Here is a 19,655-nt window from a genome sequence, read left to right on the forward strand (position 1 = left end):
CACAGTTTGTGGAGTTGGTGTTCTCTACATTAAAAGTGACAGGGTTTGTCTGAGGCCAGTTGCTTCATGAATTCATAAAGAGACTTGTTTAGCACCTCATTCCTGAGGCTCTCTGAAGCTGGGACAAAGGATTCTGGCAAGATTTGATTAGCTCTGCTTCCGTTTCTTGACTTCCTAGCCTATTTTTTGGTAGTCGAAACAGATATTTGTTTCTTCAGAGAAGTCCCGCGCTGAGTCTCTTTAATGCTTGAGAACAGAGCTCATTTCAGGAGGGACTTATTGAACTGCAAGTGGCAGAAGCTTGAGAGATGAGACCATAATGTCCTGGTCCCTGTGACGGTCAAGTCCTGTGAAAAATCTCACAGGACTTGACGAAGAAGACGTCAAGAAGAAGACGAACTCCGTGTCACATCAGCAGTCTGTCTCCCTCCATCTCTGTGCTGTGCTTCCGCCTTTTGGGCTTTATTTTCAGGCTCTTTCAATAGTGTGGCAAGATGGCCACCAGGCCCTGAAAGCTTGCTATCTCCTAGCCTGGCTCCCCACTGGAGAAGAGTGGCTCTTTCTCAGTGGACCCACTGGAGCCTTAGCATTTACTCTAGTTGGCCAAGCTCCGGTCCCAATCATAATGGCCAAGGAGAAAAGTATCCTAATTAGCCAGGCACTTATATTCTGAGCTCTGGAACTAAGGACTGGTGGGTCACTCAGATCTGAAGTATACGAATTGAGGGTTCCTTAAGGTTGCATCTTTAAAGGAAAATTGTGCAATTAATGGAAAAGAGAGGACCCGATGCTGGGAAAATTTAAAAATAAATAAAAGATGTTCTCAGCAAAGCTCCAGATCAATGCCCTTCATTGAAGATAATCTACAATCCTGCTGTTGAACAGATTTGGTAGGCAAAGCCCGGAATGTGCCTAGAGTAGAAAGATGCTAAGCCTGATTTAAATAGTAGTAAAACTGCAACTATAGAAGGTCTTAAAACTTAGCTTTCTCATCTGTAAAACTTAGTGTGAAACGTATAATTTCTAATTTACTTGTCCAACACAAGCAAAGCAAATTGTAATACTTTGAAATTTTGAAAAATGTGCAATGTTTTTCATAGTAGTCCAGCAGATCATCTCTGTAACTTCCAGCAAAGATGACGGCTATCATTTACTGTTAATTTTGTGGTAAAACCTGTGTTTTTTAAAAATTTAAGTCTGACATATTGGTAAAAGGTGAAAATTACAGTTTCTTCACCTGTGTGTGGGCTTCCCAGGTGATTTAATGGTAAAGAATCTTTGATCCCTTGGTTGGGAAGATCCCCTGGAGAAGGAAATGGCAACCCACTCCAGTATGCCTGCCTGGGAAATCCCATGGACAGAGGAGCCTTGTGGGCTACAGCCCATGGAGTTTCAAAAGAGTTGAACATGAGTTAGCGACTAAACAACAACCCGTGCCAACAAATGAAAGGAGAATATGAAGGATGGATTTAGAACCAAAACTGGGAGTGCTTGCTGCCTCTTCTTTCACCAGCAGGGGGCACTGTGTAAGTCACTTTTCCTCCTTTAGCCACACACAATGCCTTCTACAGTTTGAAGTCTCCAAAAGGAGAGTGTTTTAAGAGGACTTGGGTAAAAATAGTTTACTTTATTTGGAAGAGGGAATGAGAAAGTCAGGAGGGGGATAGAGGACATATGACTTGTGTTACAGAAGTCACTTCTACAGGCAATGGGGTTTCTATAGGGGTCTGACTCCATGGAGTTCTCTTTGGAGCACAGATTTCCTCTTGAATTTGCTTACCAAAAAGACAGGAGCCATTTTTCCCTGGTAAAACTTCCCACCCTTCCAGGCTTGGCTGGCCTGTGGATTAAGGAGGTAGGTCTGGGGATCGAAGGAGCAGTGATGTGAGCACAGTGTATGCTTTAGGTTCTGCGCTGGCCTTGAGAGGCAAGTTAGGCTCACAGGAAACTGTAACGCAGCTGCTGCTGAATCAGAACAAGGGCAGGTGACACAGGCCCCAAAAGCAATGACTGTGATGTCCTTATATGGGTGATAAACAAACATGGGTGATAACTTCTTCCTGCCTTATAGTGCATCATGAGGAGGACCAAGTAAATTCACATACGAGAAAGAACTTTGTAGATGTCAAAAATCTAAACAAGCGTAAGGTGTATATGGGTGTTATGTATCTACATTTAACAATTATAATTCTTCAACAAAAAATGCATCTTAACATTGAGAATGTTATTACGTCTAACATTTGAGAAACTCAGGCCCCGAATTCTATGTATAAATATTTTAAAGGTATATACCATTTTAACAAACTGTTAATTTTTTTTATGTTTATCTTAACAAGTATGTCTTTACAATGTCCTGGAAAGCTAGGTTCAAATTGAAGTGTTCCAAATGGAATATGGTAGAATGGGGAAAGCTAGCTTCTGGTTCCAGCTCCTATACTAGGGATTCTGCTTCTGTTATCTCTTCCGAATATGTGCTCTTAGTCAAGTTAGTTTATCTCAGAACCTCCATTTCCTTATCTGTAATATTAAGCTAATGTGATCTTCATTGAAGAATTGTTGCTTGTAGTCTTCAAAAAGTTTATTCATAGTAGACATTCTGTATCTGTTTCCTTTTCCCCACACCACTATTGCCCCTTTACAAAGAAAGAAATTGGGGCTCAGTTGCTTAAGTTGCTTTGCCAAGGTAAAATGACTGGTTAGGGACAAAATGAAAATTAAACCTCAAGTCTCCTGATTTCCAGTCCAGTGCTCTTTCTACAAAGCCCCACGTTCTCTTCACGTGTGTGATCGACCTTTGGAGAGGTAAGCATGGACTCAGCCCGCCTGGAGCCCTACTGGCTTAGGAAATGGGAAGCCTCATCTTAGGCTGCTGTTTGCTGTTATTCCAGAAAGAAAGCTCTTGCAGCTTGTTGTGCATTTAAAGTTTGGCTGCAAAATAAATCCCCACATTCATTTGTAAACATCTCAGACTCTATCCCATTTCAGTCGAGAGCCTGAGGATATGTGTTTAGAGAGAGCTTTCCTGGTCTCTCAATCAGAAACTGCAGTTAGTGTGAGAGAGACTTTGGGGGTCTTCAGTTTTCTTTTTTCCCAGAGAGGTCTGTTTAATGTTTAACATTGATTTTTTTTTTTTTTTTTTTGCCCAGATACCTCCTGGGTACAAAAACACCCATGACAGGTCTCTGTGTGAGCCAAAAAGTTTACTTTATATCCAAAAGGCAGGCTCTTGACAGCCCAAGGCTAAGAAATTGTAGAATCAGTGTATTGCCAGTGGTTATCCTCAGGTTTCACCTTCCTGAATGTGAAGTTCTTGCCTGAGTTCTATCACTTGGAAGATGAGATTGCAGTCCTCTCTCTTGGTAGGCGCTTATACCTCAGTTGCTCTTCTTATTCAACAAGGATAATGATATCAAAGGCACTGTCACAAAATAGACTAAAAAGTTTCTGAGGAAATATTTAATTGGCTAATAAAAGATTAACCTGAAAAACTACGGATGGGCTACTGACTGATTTTCTGCTAGTTGTGTTCATATTTGGACATTTCATGTGTTTGTGATGCTCTGAAAGGGGGCTTCCCTGGTGGCTCGGAGAGTAAAGAATCTGCCTGCAATGCAGGAGGCTCGGGTTCAACCCCTGGGTCTAGAAGATCCCCTGGAGAAAGGAATGGCAATCCAGTATTCTTGCCTGGAGAATTCCATTTGGATATTTCATGTTATTTGTGATGCTCTCTTAGGTTATGGGCTTTAAGACCAAGCAAAGTTTTGTTCCTAATCCAGCTTCTACCTCCTGTAAATTGGAGGATACCTACACATGAGCACCTTAAACAGGTCCTCTCAGTATCAGAGGGAGAAGGCAATGGCACCCCACTCCAGTGCTCTTGCCTGGAAAATCCCATGGATGGAGGAGCCTGGTGGGCTGCAGTCCATGGGGTGGCTAAGAGTCAGACAAGACTGAGCGACTTCACTTTCACTTTTTACTTTCTTGCATTGGAGGAGGAAATGGCAACTCACTCCAGTGTTTCTGCCTGGAGAATCCCAGGGACAGGGGAGCCTGGTGGGCTGCCGTCTATGGGGTCGCCCAGAGTCGGACACGACTGCAGCGACTTAGCAGCAGCAGCAGCAGCAATATCAAAGAAGAGGTTTGGTTTCTGGCTCAGGCAGGGTGAAGCATTCAGATGAGAATAATCTTTATGATCTCTCCCAAAGTTGCCCTGGGGGCTATTCATCAGCTTCCTTATTTACAGTAGATTTTAAATTTTTAATCAGTGTAGAAAATATTTGAAGAGGCAAATTCTAAGTAATCCTGCAGGCTGTAACATATTTTGCAATGATTTTAAAACTTTTTCCTCCTGCTTTTCTAGAACAGAAAAACCATGCATTTGAGGTAGGAAAGATATTTTATTTCTAAAGTGATACTGAAAATTTCTTTGTGGGCAGCAATCTTAGTGTTCATTAAAATACGAACCAAGCATAAATATAGCTACCTATGTTTTGAAATATTTTGGCTATAAATATCTGAGAAACTTTCCTCCTTCTGCCTAAGAATTTCCCTAGGGTAAGTGCTTTTCTCACAAGCAAAAAATATATATTATGGTGGCAATGAAAATCCAAAGGCCTGGAAAAATAGTCCTTTGAAATTTCAATTGAGGTAACATGTTCCATATATGTTATCTATCAAGTTGGTTAAAGGTGAAAATAGTTTTATTTAACTTACCTATACAGTAAGTCCCCTACATATGAACGAGTTCTGTTCTGAGAGTGGATTTGTAAATCCAATTTTTTTCATAAGTCCAACAAAGTTAGCTTAGGTACCCAACTAAAGAGTCGGCGATATAGTACTGTACTATAATATGTTTATAACATTTTTCACACAAATAGTACATAAAAAACAAATAAAAAATAGAGAAAGCATTTTTAATCTTACCGTACAGAACCTTGAAAAGTGCAGTAGCTACATCACCACTGCTTTTGTGCAGATACTGTACTTCTGTATCCTATACAGTACTGTCCAGTAAGGTACACAAAAACGCAGCCACTTGTAGCAGATATATGCATGTGACAGCAGACGTGTGAACTAACTTACATGATTGGGCCATGCGAACGCATGTTCACATTTTGAAAGTTCACAACTTGAAGGTTTGTATGCAGGGAACTCACTACATAGCTTTTTTTGGTAGGTGTAACCTGATTGGTTAAAATTGCTTCAGAGCTTTGCACTGTCCACTGTTAGAAAGGGCAGATTAAAACTCTTTTCAATAATTTTCAATAAAACTATTCTCAATAAAAAGGCCACTAAGGCTAATTTTGAGTCCATGTGAAAGTTCAAAATATTTCTGTGTGTTTTAGGGACATAGGTCAAGAAATGATCTCTAAATCTCAACCCAAGACAGGAATACTAATAAATATGAAAGAGAAGTGCTTCCTCTCTTTTCTCTTTCACACCTTTCTGCCTAAATAATTCCCTGGTCCCTTGCAGAGGCCTTCCCTAATAAGACTTGCAAAATTCATCTTCACGCAGAGCTGCTTTTAAACTAATTGTAATGTCTACATATTGGTTTTACTTGAGAATCTCAAGGTCATGCACACCTGGCTGGGTTTTGAAAATTATTTTACAAATTGATATTTTTATTAAAAGTCATCATCTGTCTTTACATCCCATCATCAACTTCCTCAGGCTACAAGTAGCAAGTGAATTTAATTAGTTTCTTCTTAGGCATTGACCCTGCAAAGACTGTTCCTGAAATGAAGATCAAGTCTGGGATTCAGAGTGGAAGCTGAACGGATTATGGATTTTCCTTGAATAGTTTTAAGGGATGACATGGTGTGACTCATGGTCAAGGTCACCGTCTTTGAAGGTTAAGGAAGTGTTCCATTCAGAACTGAGTCTTACAATCCAGTATTTGGTATCATCTCTCGGGTTCAAGTTTGTCCACATGTGGAATCAGAAGACACAGTTCTGAGCTGGCCTCTAATCTTGGGGACAAGTGGCTTGATTCCAGTTTTAAGCTTTTTTATATGTGAAATAAGGCTGAACAGTTTGACTTCTAAAATCTGTGACTCTGATTTTCTGTCCTTGTGACCTTGCCTCCTTGTCCAGTGCTAGTCTCCACCATTTTTAAACCATAAGATTTTAGTTAGATTACTTAACTTCTCCGTGCCTCAGATAGAAGAACAGAGATAATTTCCTTACCTCACAGAGTTGTTATGAGATTAAATGAGTTAATGCATGCATAATGCAGAGAACAGCACTTGTTATACAATAAGTGCTTGATCAGTGCAAACGATTCTTAGTAAGGCTTTTATGGTAGGTCTTTTCTGTTTTCCTTTATAGCCGTGTTCTTTCTTGTCTAGAGGTCTTTATGCTTGCTATTCTCTGCTCGGACAGTTCTTCTACTTCTTTACCTAGCTAACTAACTCTTGTTCATCCTTCAGTTCCCCTGCTTAAGTACCACTTCCTCTAGGAAGCCTTCCCTGAATCCCTGCCCCCACCTCAGACTAGGTTAGGTATACCTGCAACATTTACTAGCAACACTCAGCACACTTGTAATTACTTATTCAGTGTCTGTCTTCCTTGCCAGGACGTGAAGGTAACGTCCTGACTTGCTCCGCTCTGTGGAATAAGATACCTAGCATGGAGGGAAAATAGCACATGTCAGACAAGTGCCGGAGAACATTTGGACACAGGAGTCATGGGATTGAATCCAGAGAATGTCAACAACTAGCTGCCACCTTAGCAAGATCCTTAACCCTCTGAGCCTTACTTCCCTTGGCTGTAAAGTAAGGATGACAATAGTGGATACTTTAGGAGGGTTATGAAGATAAATAGATGTCTACTTCCCAGGTGGTGCAGTGGTAAAAGTATCTGCTTGCCAATGCAGGAGACACAGGTTCGATCCCTGGGTAGGGAAGATCCCCTGGAGAAGGAAATGGCAACCCACTCCAGTATTCTTGCCTGGAGAATTCCATGGACAGAGGAGCCTGGTGGGCTACAGTCCATGGGGTCACAAGGAGTCAGACAAGACTGAGCGACTGAGCACGCACAATATTTAGAAGCGTGGCTTGTGGAAGAATGTTTTTAAATGTCAGTTCTTTTCCTTACCCTGAGCCACATGGAAACGTATGGCCACACTAGTCACAGGAGAGTCAATGAATCCTTTAGCACTAATTTCCAAGGCCACAACCGTAACCAACATCCTTCCTTAACAACTATAGAAAAAAGAAGCAGACAAAACCCAAACTGGATCTGCACGCGTGTCTCCTCTCCTTCCCCCCAATCCAAAGTTGTTCATTGCTTTTGTTTTCTCGTCATAAAAGGGATAGCAGCATGTGGTAACACTTCAAATAATACCTAATGTATAAGACGAACTTGAAGGCTCCCATTGTGATTTTATTTCATATTGAACGATAACTTCTATTTTGGAGACTTTATAACAGGTAAGTGAATTGCCACCTGCCAGCTTGTTTCATAGTGTTTTACTAGAGTTTATAGCAATAACTGGGCAAATGTCTGTAACATTTAACAGTGATGTAGCTCTGTGTTGGTTTTCCTGCCCTCAAAAGTATAAACTTGATATATTTAAAGAATTGTCCTTACACAGTTAATTAATTTTGGAGAGAATAGAAAACAACAGCAACAACAACAAAAAACTGCCTTTCTTTTCATGAAAATATTAAGAAAGTTGTGCTAATTATGGACCTTCCTTGCTACCAACAGTAGAAGTAGAAATAAGCAAGAATAGGCTTGTATAGATGTCAGCTACCATTTCATGTTAACAAGTGGTGGTTTGTGAAAAATTCCTTCTTTTTACCTTTAGTTTTCAAATTGAAAATCTCAGAACCACCTTCCAGAGTGGTGCCTAGTCCTCGAAATTCTGGTAGCCATCAAGTTTCTCCACTCAGGCTCAAAAGGAAGGGTGATTCTGAATGTTTTTGTAGAAGTTTCACCTACAGTTCTACAAATTGATTGCTTAAAGCTTCAGTGCCTCCTACTGTGAGGTTTCCTGCTGTAATCCCTGATCAGATTGATGGGAGGTGACACAAATCGAATTCTTGCATACCAGCATTGGGAGTCATTTGTAAACTGTAAATGAAATTGAGCTCTCTAGTTGCCCCGCCAGGGACAAATTGCCAGCTGAGTTTATCATTACTCCATTCTATCCATCTGTTTGTCGTTTGGTTGGGTAGAACCAATTCATAAATGAAGAAAGCTGAAGGTCAAATAATACATCGTGGTTTTTTTTGTTGTTTTTTTTTTTCCTTGACTGTGATTGCTTAGCGGTTTTGGACTTCCTCTGCAATTCATTTTAATAAAGAGCAAATTTTTCTTAAAACCAAGTCTGTAAAATTGAGAGAGACTTAGAGACAGACCTTCCTGAGCATGAGGTTTTCTTTCACTCCTTTGTGTTCATTCTGGATAATCTATGGGATCTTAAAGCAGGGTGCTTAACCTGCTGTCTGTATGTCCCCAAAGGGTTCTTGGATAGAAGGCCAGGGGTCCCTGAACTTTGGTTGGACAAAAATTACATCCTTAGTTTTACCAGCTGAAATTTAATTTATTCAGATACAAATGTAGTCAACAAACTGCAGTGGCATTAGCAATTCCAATGCCTTTGTCATTATTAGAATCATAGCTATGTTCTTATCTCGTTACAATTGTTGCATGTATCTCAAAATCCCATTTATGCATATCACTATGATGAAATTATTATAGTTAATTAATCCATTTCTAGGTATTATTTAATGCATTAATGAAGAAGTGTAATGATACGTATATTGACTTATCATAATTTTATTCTTGTTTTGGTAATTGTTTCTAATATATTTAATCTGGTATAGGCTTCCTTTGTAATCCTATGCATTTTATTTTATGTATTTAAAGATATTATTCTAAGAAGGGATTCCAGGCTTCTACAGATGGTTAAAGTAGCGCAAACAAGGTTAAAGACTGTTGTCTTAGATCAAGGGTTGGCAAACTCTTTCTCCAGGGCCAGGTAGTAAATATTTTGTGCTTTGCCAGCTGTATGGTCTTTGTCTCAGCTATTGACCTCTGCCTTTGAAGCAGGAACACAGCCATAGATAATACCTAAACAAATGGGTGTGGTTGTGTTTCAATAAAACTTTATAAGAACTGACAGCCAGCTGAAGTGTGCCACTCCCTGGTTTAGGGCATCATGTTATTCCCAGCGTCCAAGCCTGAAGATATTTCAGTTCAGTTCAGTTCATCCTTATGAGCACACATTCATCCAAACATGTACATATTGAGTATCCTCCGTGTGCAAAGCATGTGCTAGAGATTTTGGGGTCAATCGGCTACTACCTTTGCTTGGACGGTGCAGTGGGGAAGACAGAGGAGCAGAGTCCAGAGTGGTGAGTGTTACGGGCAGGAGCGGGGGACCAGGGGCCTAGGGGAACACAACTTTGACATTTAACCCTGTTCTGAAGGAATCTGGGAAGGCTTCTTACAGGAGCCAAGGATGGTACATCAGTGATAATGGGGCACAAGGAGAGAGAGGAAGCAGTGTGGAACGGCTTAGGCCAGAAGAAGCTACTCTAGCAGTGTCTTGGAGGCAAAAATAAAAAGTTCTTGGACTTGTTTGGGAGCCTGGAGCTTCGTGTGGTGAGAGAGAAGCCTGGGTAGGTAAGCGAGATTTCGAGCAGGAAAGGCTTTATAAAGCATCTTATGTGCGTCCTGAAGGGGATACGGAGCTCCGGGAAGTGTCAGGTAGGAAAGGGGGTGATAGAATTTGCATTTTGAAAGATCATGCGGACATTCCAAGGATCGCAGAGATGAATAAGACAATAAGTATGTTCATGAGCTCACAGCCTAATAGGGAAGACAGAAATATAAAATTACATTAGAAGGTAATATAGTCAGTGTAATGGTAGAATCAGATTTAAGAGGTGAGAGAGTCCAGAGAAGAATCATTTCAATTCTCTTTTGGAAATGATGCTTAGAAGGAATAACATGAAAGAAAATATTGAAGGAAGGGGCTTCCAAATAATCCAGGGTCCTCCAGGAAACATTAAATCATGGAATGCTTGGTCCCATATTGAGGTAAGGAGGACACACGTATCTTGGCTTGTACTGTGATTAGACTTTTGGTCCACTCTGTCTCAGGCCCCGAAGAGTGGCTTCCACTGTCAAGGCCATTCTGGATGGTCTATGAATCCCCTAGAGGGCTGTTTTCTGCTCCAACAGATTCTACTCTCAAAAGCATTTTCTTAGCAGGATTTAACTGTTCCTAGTCCTGTTTCCGGAGAAGGCAATGGCACCCCATTCCAGTGTTCTTGCCTGGAGAATCCCAGGGACGGGGGAGCCTGGTGGGCTGCCGTCTATGGGGTCGCACAGAGTCGGACACGACTGACGTGATTTAGCAGCAGCAGCAGCAGTCCTGTTTCCTAGTTAACGTCTGTATCATGCTTGAACGTTACTCCTCACCTCAGCTCAAACTTCCCAGAGAAGGGGTTCTCTACCCATGGACTCATTAGAAGGTAGAGAAATCAGTTGAAGGTGTCCTGACCAACAGTTTTCCGAAAGTAAAGTGGAACAGAAAAGAAAATTATCACAGGGCATCACATAATAAAAGTCATAATTCTTTTGTGAAGTGTGTTTCAGTTGTGTTTGGGTCACAGTGTTCAGTGTATGTCTTATTGTGGATCATTCAAAAATGTTGAGAAACAGTGCTGTAAAGAGTGTGTATCTGGAGCACGTGTGCTGTACTGTGCTAAGTTTCTTCAGTCCTGTCCGACTCTGTGGGACCCTATGGACTCTAGCCTGCCAGGCTCCTCTGTCCATTGGATTCTCCAGGCAAAAATACTGGTGGGGTTGTGCCCTCCTCCAGGGATCTTCCCTACCCAGGGATTGAACCCAGGTCTCTTACATCTTCTGCAGAAAGGCAGGTTCTTTACCACTAGTGCCACCTGGGAAGCCCTTAGTGGGATCTTACCAGCATTAAAAAAAAAAGAAAGGTAAAGAAGATAAAATAGTAAAGTGAATAACAGTAAGGATAAGTGATTTTTCTTAAAATTTTTCTTTCACCTTTGTACTCACATTTAAGTCATATAGTATACATATATGAATAGGTGTATTGGGTTACTTTGCAAAAATGTATTTCTTACTGTGAGTTGAAGTCAGAGACGTTGAATGAAGTCAGAGATGTTGAATGAAGTCCAACCTCTGACTGTGTTCAGAAAGTAGCTGGTTACATTTCTGATCGATCATCACCCAACCTCTGCTTCAAGACAGCCACCAATGCAGAGCTCAGCCCTCTATGCAGTTGACTTCGTTGTCAACCATTCTTAATTGCCGACGAAGGGTCTTCTTTATAAGGCACTGCCATTGGTCTCCTTGTAGGGAATTATTGGGTCTCCTATTCCAATATGAAAAACACTGAAGGCGTTTTCACCATCTTCATTTGACCATCTTATCTCTCCTCTAAAGACACTGGCCTATGTTTACTGTATTCTAACTCAAGCCAGACAATAACCAGTCCTTTGAACTCTGCCTCAGTGGAGATGGGTCTAGAACACTTCTGCCAAGTGATCAACCTAGAAAGCCATTTTTTCCCCCAGGATATGAACACTGGACCTTTTCAACAGCAGGTTGTCCAGAGAATTCGTATTGAGTTTATGATCAGTACCCCTGCTTCCTCATAGATCTTTGTCATACTGGGTTTTTTCTACCGTATGTCTATGCCATTTGCTTTCTAAAAAGAAACCCGAATGTAAGATTTTACATTTATCATTTTAGGTGGCTTTGCCCTTTTGTTTCTGCATGCAAGATTGTCTTGAATTTTTGTTTTGTCATGAATGTCTTATGAGGCCATGTTCCAAGCAACTATTTGCATTTCCTAAAGCTCCTCTTTTTCAGATAGTTGGTTAGTGTATAGAAACAGAAATGATTTTTGTATTTTTTTGTATCTTGCAAACTTTACTGAATTCGTTCATTGGTTCTGGGTGAAGTGTTTAAGGTTTCCTTTGTATGATATCATGTCGTCTGTAAACAGAGACAGTTTAGCTTCTTCCTTTCCAATTTGGATGGCTTTTATTTCTTTTTCTTGTGTAATTGCCCTGGTTAGAACTTCTAGTACTAGTTTCACAGAAATGGTCAGGGTGGGCACATTTGTTCACCCTGCTACTGATCTTAGACAAAAATTGTTTAGCTTTTGACGGCTGAGTATGATGTTAGCTGTGGGTTTGTCGTGTATGGCCTTTATTATTGTGTTTTATTCACTGAGTTGTGTCTGACTCTTTGCGACCCTATGGACTGTAGCCCACCAGGCTCTTCTGTCTGTGGGATTTCCCAGGCAAGAATACTGAAGTGGGTTGCCATGCCTTTTCCAGGGGATCTTCCCCACTCAGGGATTGAGCCTATCTCTCCTGATTGGCAGATGAATTCTTTACCACTGAGCCATGAGGGAATCCTGTGGCCCTTATTATGTTGAGGTAAAGTCCTTCTGTACATGACTTGTTGAGAGTTTTTACCATGAAGCATGTAGAATTTTGTCAAATGCTTTCTCTGCATTTATTGAGATGGTCATCTATTTTTCTCCTTCGTTCTGTTAATGTGGTGTATCAGTTCAGTTCAGTCATTCAGTCGTGTCCAACTCTTTGGGATCCCATGAACCACAGCACACCAGGCCTCCCTGTCCACCACCAACTCCCAGAGTTTACCCACACTCCTTGAGTCGGTGATGCCATCTAACCATCTCATCCTCTGTCATCCCCTTCTCCTCCTGTCTTCAATCTTTCCCAACATCAGGGTCTTTTCAAATGAGTCAGCTCTTTGCATCAGGTGGACAAAGTATTGGAGTTTCAGTTTCAACATCAGTCCTTCCAATGAACACCCAGGACTGATCTCCTTTAGGATGGACTGGTTGGATCTCCTTGCAATCCAAGGGACTCTCAAGAGTCTTCTCCAGCACCACAGTTCAATTGCATCAATTCTTCGGTGCTCAGCTTTCTTTACAGTCCAACTCTCACATCCATACATGACCACTGGAAAAACCATAGCTTTGACCAGACGGACCTTTGTTGGCAAAGTAATGTCTCTGCTTTTTAATATGTGGTGTATCAGACTTCTGATTTGCTTACATTGAACCATTCTTTCATCCCAGGGATAAATTCCCCTCAATCATGTAAGATCCTTTTAATGTGTTATCAAATTTGGTTTGCTGCTATTTTTTTTCTATTTCTGTGAAAAATGGCATTGGAATTTTAATAGGGATTGCATTGAATGTGTCCCACTCCAGTATTCTTGCCTGGAGAATCCTGTGGACAGAGGAGCCTGGTGGGCTGCTGTCTATGGGATCGCACAGAGTCGGACACGACTGAAGCGACTTAGCAGCAGCAGCAGTAGCAGCAGCATTGAATGTGTAGATTACTTTTGATAATATAGACATTTTACCCATGCTTATAAGGTATCATCTACAATTTCTACATACATTATTTTCAAGTTAAAATTTTAAAGTCACTTGCAAAGTTACCTGATTGCAGATTCTTCTGGAATTTTATAATCTTTTCACTGTTTTATAGTTGTCTCGCTTTCACTTAGTTCAAAGGCAGTTGTATTTTAGTGGCTCAGCTTTACCAAGTCTTTCAAAAGCATTAACATAACTATCACCTATATTTTTTATATAATATTTATATATATTATATATTGCATTTTATATAATATTGCATATATAATATATATATATATTGCATTCTATATAATTATATATTTTATATTTATATAAATATAATATATGTATATATTGCATTAAATGACATAATTACAATAACAAACACAAAAGTCATAAATAAATTTGGGAACAAACCCAATGGATAGCTAGATTAATGGAAGCAAATAAGGATCATTGGGTAACCTGACAGATTGGTAGAAACTGATAAGGAAAGCTTTGACTATGTGTGATATGCAGAGAGGTGCCATATGTTCACTTACCTACTTACTTGTGGCTAATGTTTTTATATATTATATGCATCTTTCATATAGATTAATTGGTCATTCATATTAAGGACCCATATTATTTATTTTCTTTGAATATCCCACAGTGTATTTTACATGTAGCTGGTGCTTAATTCATCCATACCATACATAGAACTAATACTGTACCCAGAGATGTTCTATTCCTTTTCAGTTATCAAAACCCAAATATATTTGAAAACCAGCTTAAATTCTTCCTAGGCTTATACTGTTTCCCCAGGATGTCAGTTCACATTGACCCATTCAAAAATATAGCTCTCAAAATATGTGACTTTGCACTGGCTTCCTGCTGGTCCTTAAATGTCTTATCTGCCAATTAGGTTATAAACTCTCTGAAAATGGAACTGTATTTATAGTTCCTTAGAGCCTCCCAGAATATAGCTTCCTTGATGGATGCATGGCTGATAATCATTAATCACTTGCCAAGTGTGTAGCCCAAGGCAGCCACCCACTGGGTTTGATGATACCAAGAAAAATGATTGTCCACTAAGGGTGAACTCGGCAATAGTCAAGGTGGTCAAAATGCCAACGAAAGGAAATAAAACAGAAATATATACCACCCTGTGGTTTTATGACCTTGGATAAATTATTTTCCTTTAGTAGCTACATGGGTAGAAAGAGAGACTGGACTAGACAGTGACTTCTAAAACTTTGGGGATCATGATTATATTTGAGAATCTGATAAGTGACTGAGGACCCTTTACTTAGGAAAATGAAATGATGTTCACACATAGAATCTTGCATGTAATTTCTGAGAACCCTTAGACACTGGGACCAAACAATCTCTAAGATTCCTGATAACCAGGCTGATGCTAACATTGCCAATGGCAATGCTTCTTCCTACCCAAACAATGAGTGAGTCTTGATTATTTGAGTCAGCTAACTGGGTTTTGAATAGTCACTGCTGACAGAATTTTATCTGTTCCCTCTGACTTCCGCTGCCCAACCACCTTCCAAAGTTGTCTTACTGGCCTCCTGAGATATAGGATGCACAACCCAACCCTTCCCACTCTGGGAAAGTGTTTAAGTGCCTGCTTTGAACTCATGGCTGACCCACTCCAGTGTTCTTGCCTGGAGAATCCCAGGGATGGGGGAGCCTGGTGGGCTACCATCTATGGGGTCACACAGAGTCGGACATAACTGAAGTGTCTTAGCAGCTGCAGCCATCTTTACCTGGGATGCCAGCACTTGTCTTAGTGTACATCTTCCCCTCTAGCCTTTTCCTGGTTGGGGAAATTGGCAGGCTAACATTGCTATGGTGATTTGACTGGCAACTTTGTAGTTAGGATACAATGATTTTACTTAGCAGAAAAAATATAAAGCTATTATTTGAGGATGCACTAAGACAATACTTTTGCCTGATTATCTCTCTCTCAACCTCACCTTTGCCCTTTTGTACCTCCAAGAGACTCTACAAACATTTAAATGCAAAACTCATGACAAAGTCAGAGGCAAAATGTTAACGTTAATGTTGCTATTCAATCTACGTGAGCTTTCCTCTCAGTGTGTACAATGAGATGAAATGTTCATAATGTCAATCTCTTATTCACTGAAAATATGATGTTCTTTCTTGCATTAAATGGACAAATACAAAATAGTCTCTTGGTGGGAGAACTGGGAAACTGTTGAACAGTGAAGATTGTTGCAGATATTTGCAGGTAGCCCTGGGTGGATAATGGCACATTTTGAGAGCAGTTGCAGGTCCTTTCCTCTATAAATGTCGCAAGGGAAGCTTAGCAAAGGATAACAGGAGAGTTTTATCTAAAGATCACATCTTTCCTGACTTTACTGTTGGGCATCCCCTATGACTTTCCTCTGTGGAGTGATTGTGTTTTAATTTGAGTTTGTAAATGTGTTTCCTTCCACTCACTAAGGTTTTCTCTTCAACGGCAGAGTTTGTTTACATGAGAAGTCCATCTTTAGGGAAAGGAAAGTGGAAAGAGAAATGAGCCCTACTTCCTCCAGTGGCCATCCCCTGTGACCTCTGCTTCTCTGAACATGTGAATTCTTGTGAGATATGAGCCCCATAAACTCCTCATCAGCACAGTTAGCCCACAGAGACAACCTTTACTGGGCTTTAGGACTCCATCTGTCTCTCATCAATTCTTGCTAATGAAAAGCTAGGAGAGCACATGTTGGAGAAATCCATGCACTGTCCACGCATCTCCTTTCCACAAAATGAGTGTTTATTTGCTTGCCTATTAAGTTGTTCGTAAAGGATAGATGTCAATCTTTTTGCTTCCTGCCTTCCTCTAAATGGGGCTTCCCAAGTGGTGCAGTTTTAAAGAATCTGCCCACCAGTACAGGAGACACAGGAGATGAGTGTTCAGATGCGGGTTTGATCCCTCGGTTGAGAAGATCCCCTGGAGAAGGAAATGGCAACCCACTCCAGCATTCTTGCCTAAAAAGTCCCATGGACATAGGAACTTGGTGGGCTACAGTCCATGGGGTCGCAAAGAGTCAGGCACAACTGAGCTTGCACATACACATTTCTCTAAATATCTGTGAGCAGAAATGTTTAACAATTGAAGCACTGAGGAGTTGGTCAGGGAGCAAACTAAGATGGAGACTAACCCCTGCCACCACTATCACCCCAATTTTTCATTCAGCATCAAAGATCTCAGTCTCATCTTCTCCCATCAACCCAAGTAGGCCTCACGTATTTCAGCTGTGTAACCTCAGGCAAGTTACTTACCCATTCTGTGCCTTAATTTCCTCTTCAAAGAAGCTAGGGATGTTTAATTTTAATACCTACTTCATAGGGTAATTTTGAGAAGTAAATGAGTTAAACTATTAGAAAAATACTTGATACTTCACAGGAACATGATAAATGATAGTTATTGTTAGTTATTAATAAAAATCCTCCATTCCAGTTGGGCCATTTGCACTCTCCCTCAGTCATACACAAATATTCCCAAATTTTATTTTGCAGTCCTCACTAGCTGAAAAGCTCTCCTTTCTCCCTCCAACTAGGAAGTCCATATAGAACAGCACTATCCATTAGAAAATGCAAGCCTATATGAAAAGTTTTTTAATATGGCCATTTAAAAAGTAATAAGAAACAAAGGAAATTAATTTCAATAATATATTTTTAACCCACTGAATCTAAAATATTATCATTTCACCACATAATCCATATAAATATTAATGAGATATTTTACACTTAAAAAACTCCGTTGTCCATTTTGCACTCACAGCACTTCTCAATTCAGATGAGCTGCATTTCAAGTACTGATTAGCCACCTAGGCTAGTGCTACTGCCTTGAAGTTCACAGGTATATAGAGTAAGCAGGTGGCCCAGGGTTGCCTGTCAGTTCTATGAGCTGAGTACCTCCCTTAATAATGCTAATCCATGCTGAGCATTTACTATATGATGATGTTACCGAACCACACTTGGGTCCTCTTATTGGGCTCAGTAAAGCCAATCCACTGATACTGGGTTGTGGTGGAGGGAAGTGCAATGTTTGTTGCAGGAGCCAGTCAAGGCGTCCAGGGTAGCTAGTGTTTAAAAGTCCTGAAGACTTTCAGGAAAAGGTTTTTAAACATGTATGGGAAGGGAAGGGGTTGTAGGTTGTGTGCCCAGCTAGCTCCTGGACATTCTTCTGATTGGTTGGTGGTGAGGTAATCAGGAGTCAATATCACCAACCTTCTGGTTCCAAATGGTCTGGGATCTGTGTGCTTGTGGGCAGCATACAGTTAACATCTTTGCCTGGTGGGAGTTTCAGTTGCTGCAAAATAGCTCAAAGGACATGGCTCAGAATATTATCTATAGCTCCTGAAGTGAAGTGAAGTGAAAGTTGCTCAGTCATGTCCAACTCTTTGCAACCCCAGGGACTATATGTTTCATGGAATTCTCCAGGCCAGAATACTGGAGTGGGTAGCCAGTGGGATCTCCAGGCAATCTCTCCAACCCAGGAATCAACCCAGGTCTCCCACGTTGCAGGAGGATTCTTTACCAGCTGATCCACCAGGGAAGCCCTGGAAGGGGGAACTAAAATTCCTTGACTTCTTTAAATGGCTTAGCTACTATTATTTTATCTCATTTGACTTTTTTCTTCTTTCTACATTTTTTCACTTCTCTGATTACATTTATTCTTTGACTAAAATTTTTCTGGGCTTCCCAGGTGGCTCAAGTGGTAGACAATCTGTCTGCCAATGCAGGAAATTTAGGCAAGAGACACAGGTTCGATCCTCGGGTCAGGGAGATCCCCTGGAGGAGGAGATGGCAACCCACTCCAGTATTCTTGTCTGGAAAATTCCATGAACAGAGGCCATGGTGGGCTATAGTCCATGGAGTTACCAAGACACAACTTAGCAACTGAACACACACACACACAGTTTTTATACAGCCAGAAGGCAGGCTGAGAACATTGGGAAGTGGGGGTCTTGTACTGGGAAGGCCCCATAGGGTCCTGCTCGGTTACAATGTCAGGCACTGTTGCTGAGGATACAGAGCTCATTTCTCCTTTATGACGGCCCTCTTAAGTCAGTACTTTTATCACCCCATTTTACAGATGAGAAGCTAGAGACTTAAAGAGGCAAAATAACAGCTAGTGATCAACAGAGGCAGGATTTGAATGGCTCAGTCTAGCTCCAGAATTTGTTCTTTTAACCCCTGTATGTTGTCCCTTAGGTGGAAGCTCTAAGTCAAGGTCTGCACTCTCTGTAGGGTTCTCAGAAGGACATGTGAACGTTCAGCAAGTTGGCACAGTTGTGCAGTTTTGTGAAGAGTGAGAATGGCTGTGAACAGTGTCTTCTTGGGTTTTCCCATGGCAGTTCACACAACTAGTTGCCCTAAAAATTTATATTTGTTTATTTTGCGAACAGATTGTGAATAGATAGAATCTGTGCTCTCCTGACCCCTGGGAACAGGGACTGTGAGGGGAAGGCTTGTTTATGAAACATCTGGCAGGCAGAGTCCTTGAAAATAAACTCCTATGTAGGAATATTTTCTTCACAGTCAAGGCCACGCAAGGAAAAGCCAGTGATCTTGAAACAGCGCTGAACAGTGGCCCTAAAAATGATCTGCTTGCATTTATCAGCAAGGACCTGCAAATTTTTACCTGTGATGTCAAATCAAGATGACTTTTTGGTAGGAAATGTTCACTCATTTTTATAAGTCTTGCTTCCAGTGTTCAAACGCTGTTAGTTTGCATAGCCAGCAAGCTTCCATTTTTTCTGCTATTCCTAAACTACTGTTTCTCATTCTTTTCTTTCTTTTTTTTTTAAAATCAATAAAGGCCAGATTTCGACAAGAGTTGGACCTCAATCCAAGAGCAGATCCAGATGGATTCCATGGTTATCAAGGGCCTTGATCCTGATACCAACTACCAGTTTGCTGTGAGGGCCGTGAATCTGCATGGTCCCAGCCTTCGAAGTCAGCCCAGCAGCACAATCCGAACTGCCCGTGAGTACCGCAGCCCCTCTGAAGGACAGACAGACAGACAGACTTAGCTGCCTTGCTGGGCTTGCCTCCTGAGGACCCAATTGACCGAGGTTTCTTAGCTCCCCACAGCAGGGCTGCCTGCGGTGGGACTGTCCTCAGCCTTTCATTCTGCGGTTTTCTCAGCCCTTTGGAAGTGTGAGGCACTCAACAGGGCCAGGCTGCTTCTATGTACAGGAGGTCAGCAGAAGGTTTATTTTTGCATTATCCTTAGGGAGTTTGAGGTCAG

The 19,655-nt window shown here is 41.0% G+C and overlaps 1 protein-coding gene across 3 annotated transcripts in view; it reads left to right on the forward strand.

The window, feature by feature from the left end:
• The window catches only part of EGFLAM (EGF like, fibronectin type III and laminin G domains), a 191,806-nt gene that overhangs the window by 80,020 nt on the left and 92,131 nt on the right, over nucleotides 1–19,655 (forward strand). For all 3 annotated transcript variants that reach the window (XM_070476597.1, XM_070476598.1, XM_070476599.1), the window contains exon 7: nucleotides 19,224–19,390. In XM_070476597.1, the coding sequence (XP_070332698.1) occupies nucleotides 19,224–19,390 (167 nt within the window). The remainder of the gene's footprint in view (nucleotides 1–19,223; nucleotides 19,391–19,655) is intronic.

Source organism: Odocoileus virginianus, chromosome 14 (assembly GCF_023699985.2).
Source record: "Odocoileus virginianus isolate 20LAN1187 ecotype Illinois chromosome 14, Ovbor_1.2, whole genome shotgun sequence".
NCBI classification, from domain to species: domain Eukaryota; kingdom Metazoa; phylum Chordata; class Mammalia; order Artiodactyla; family Cervidae; genus Odocoileus; species Odocoileus virginianus.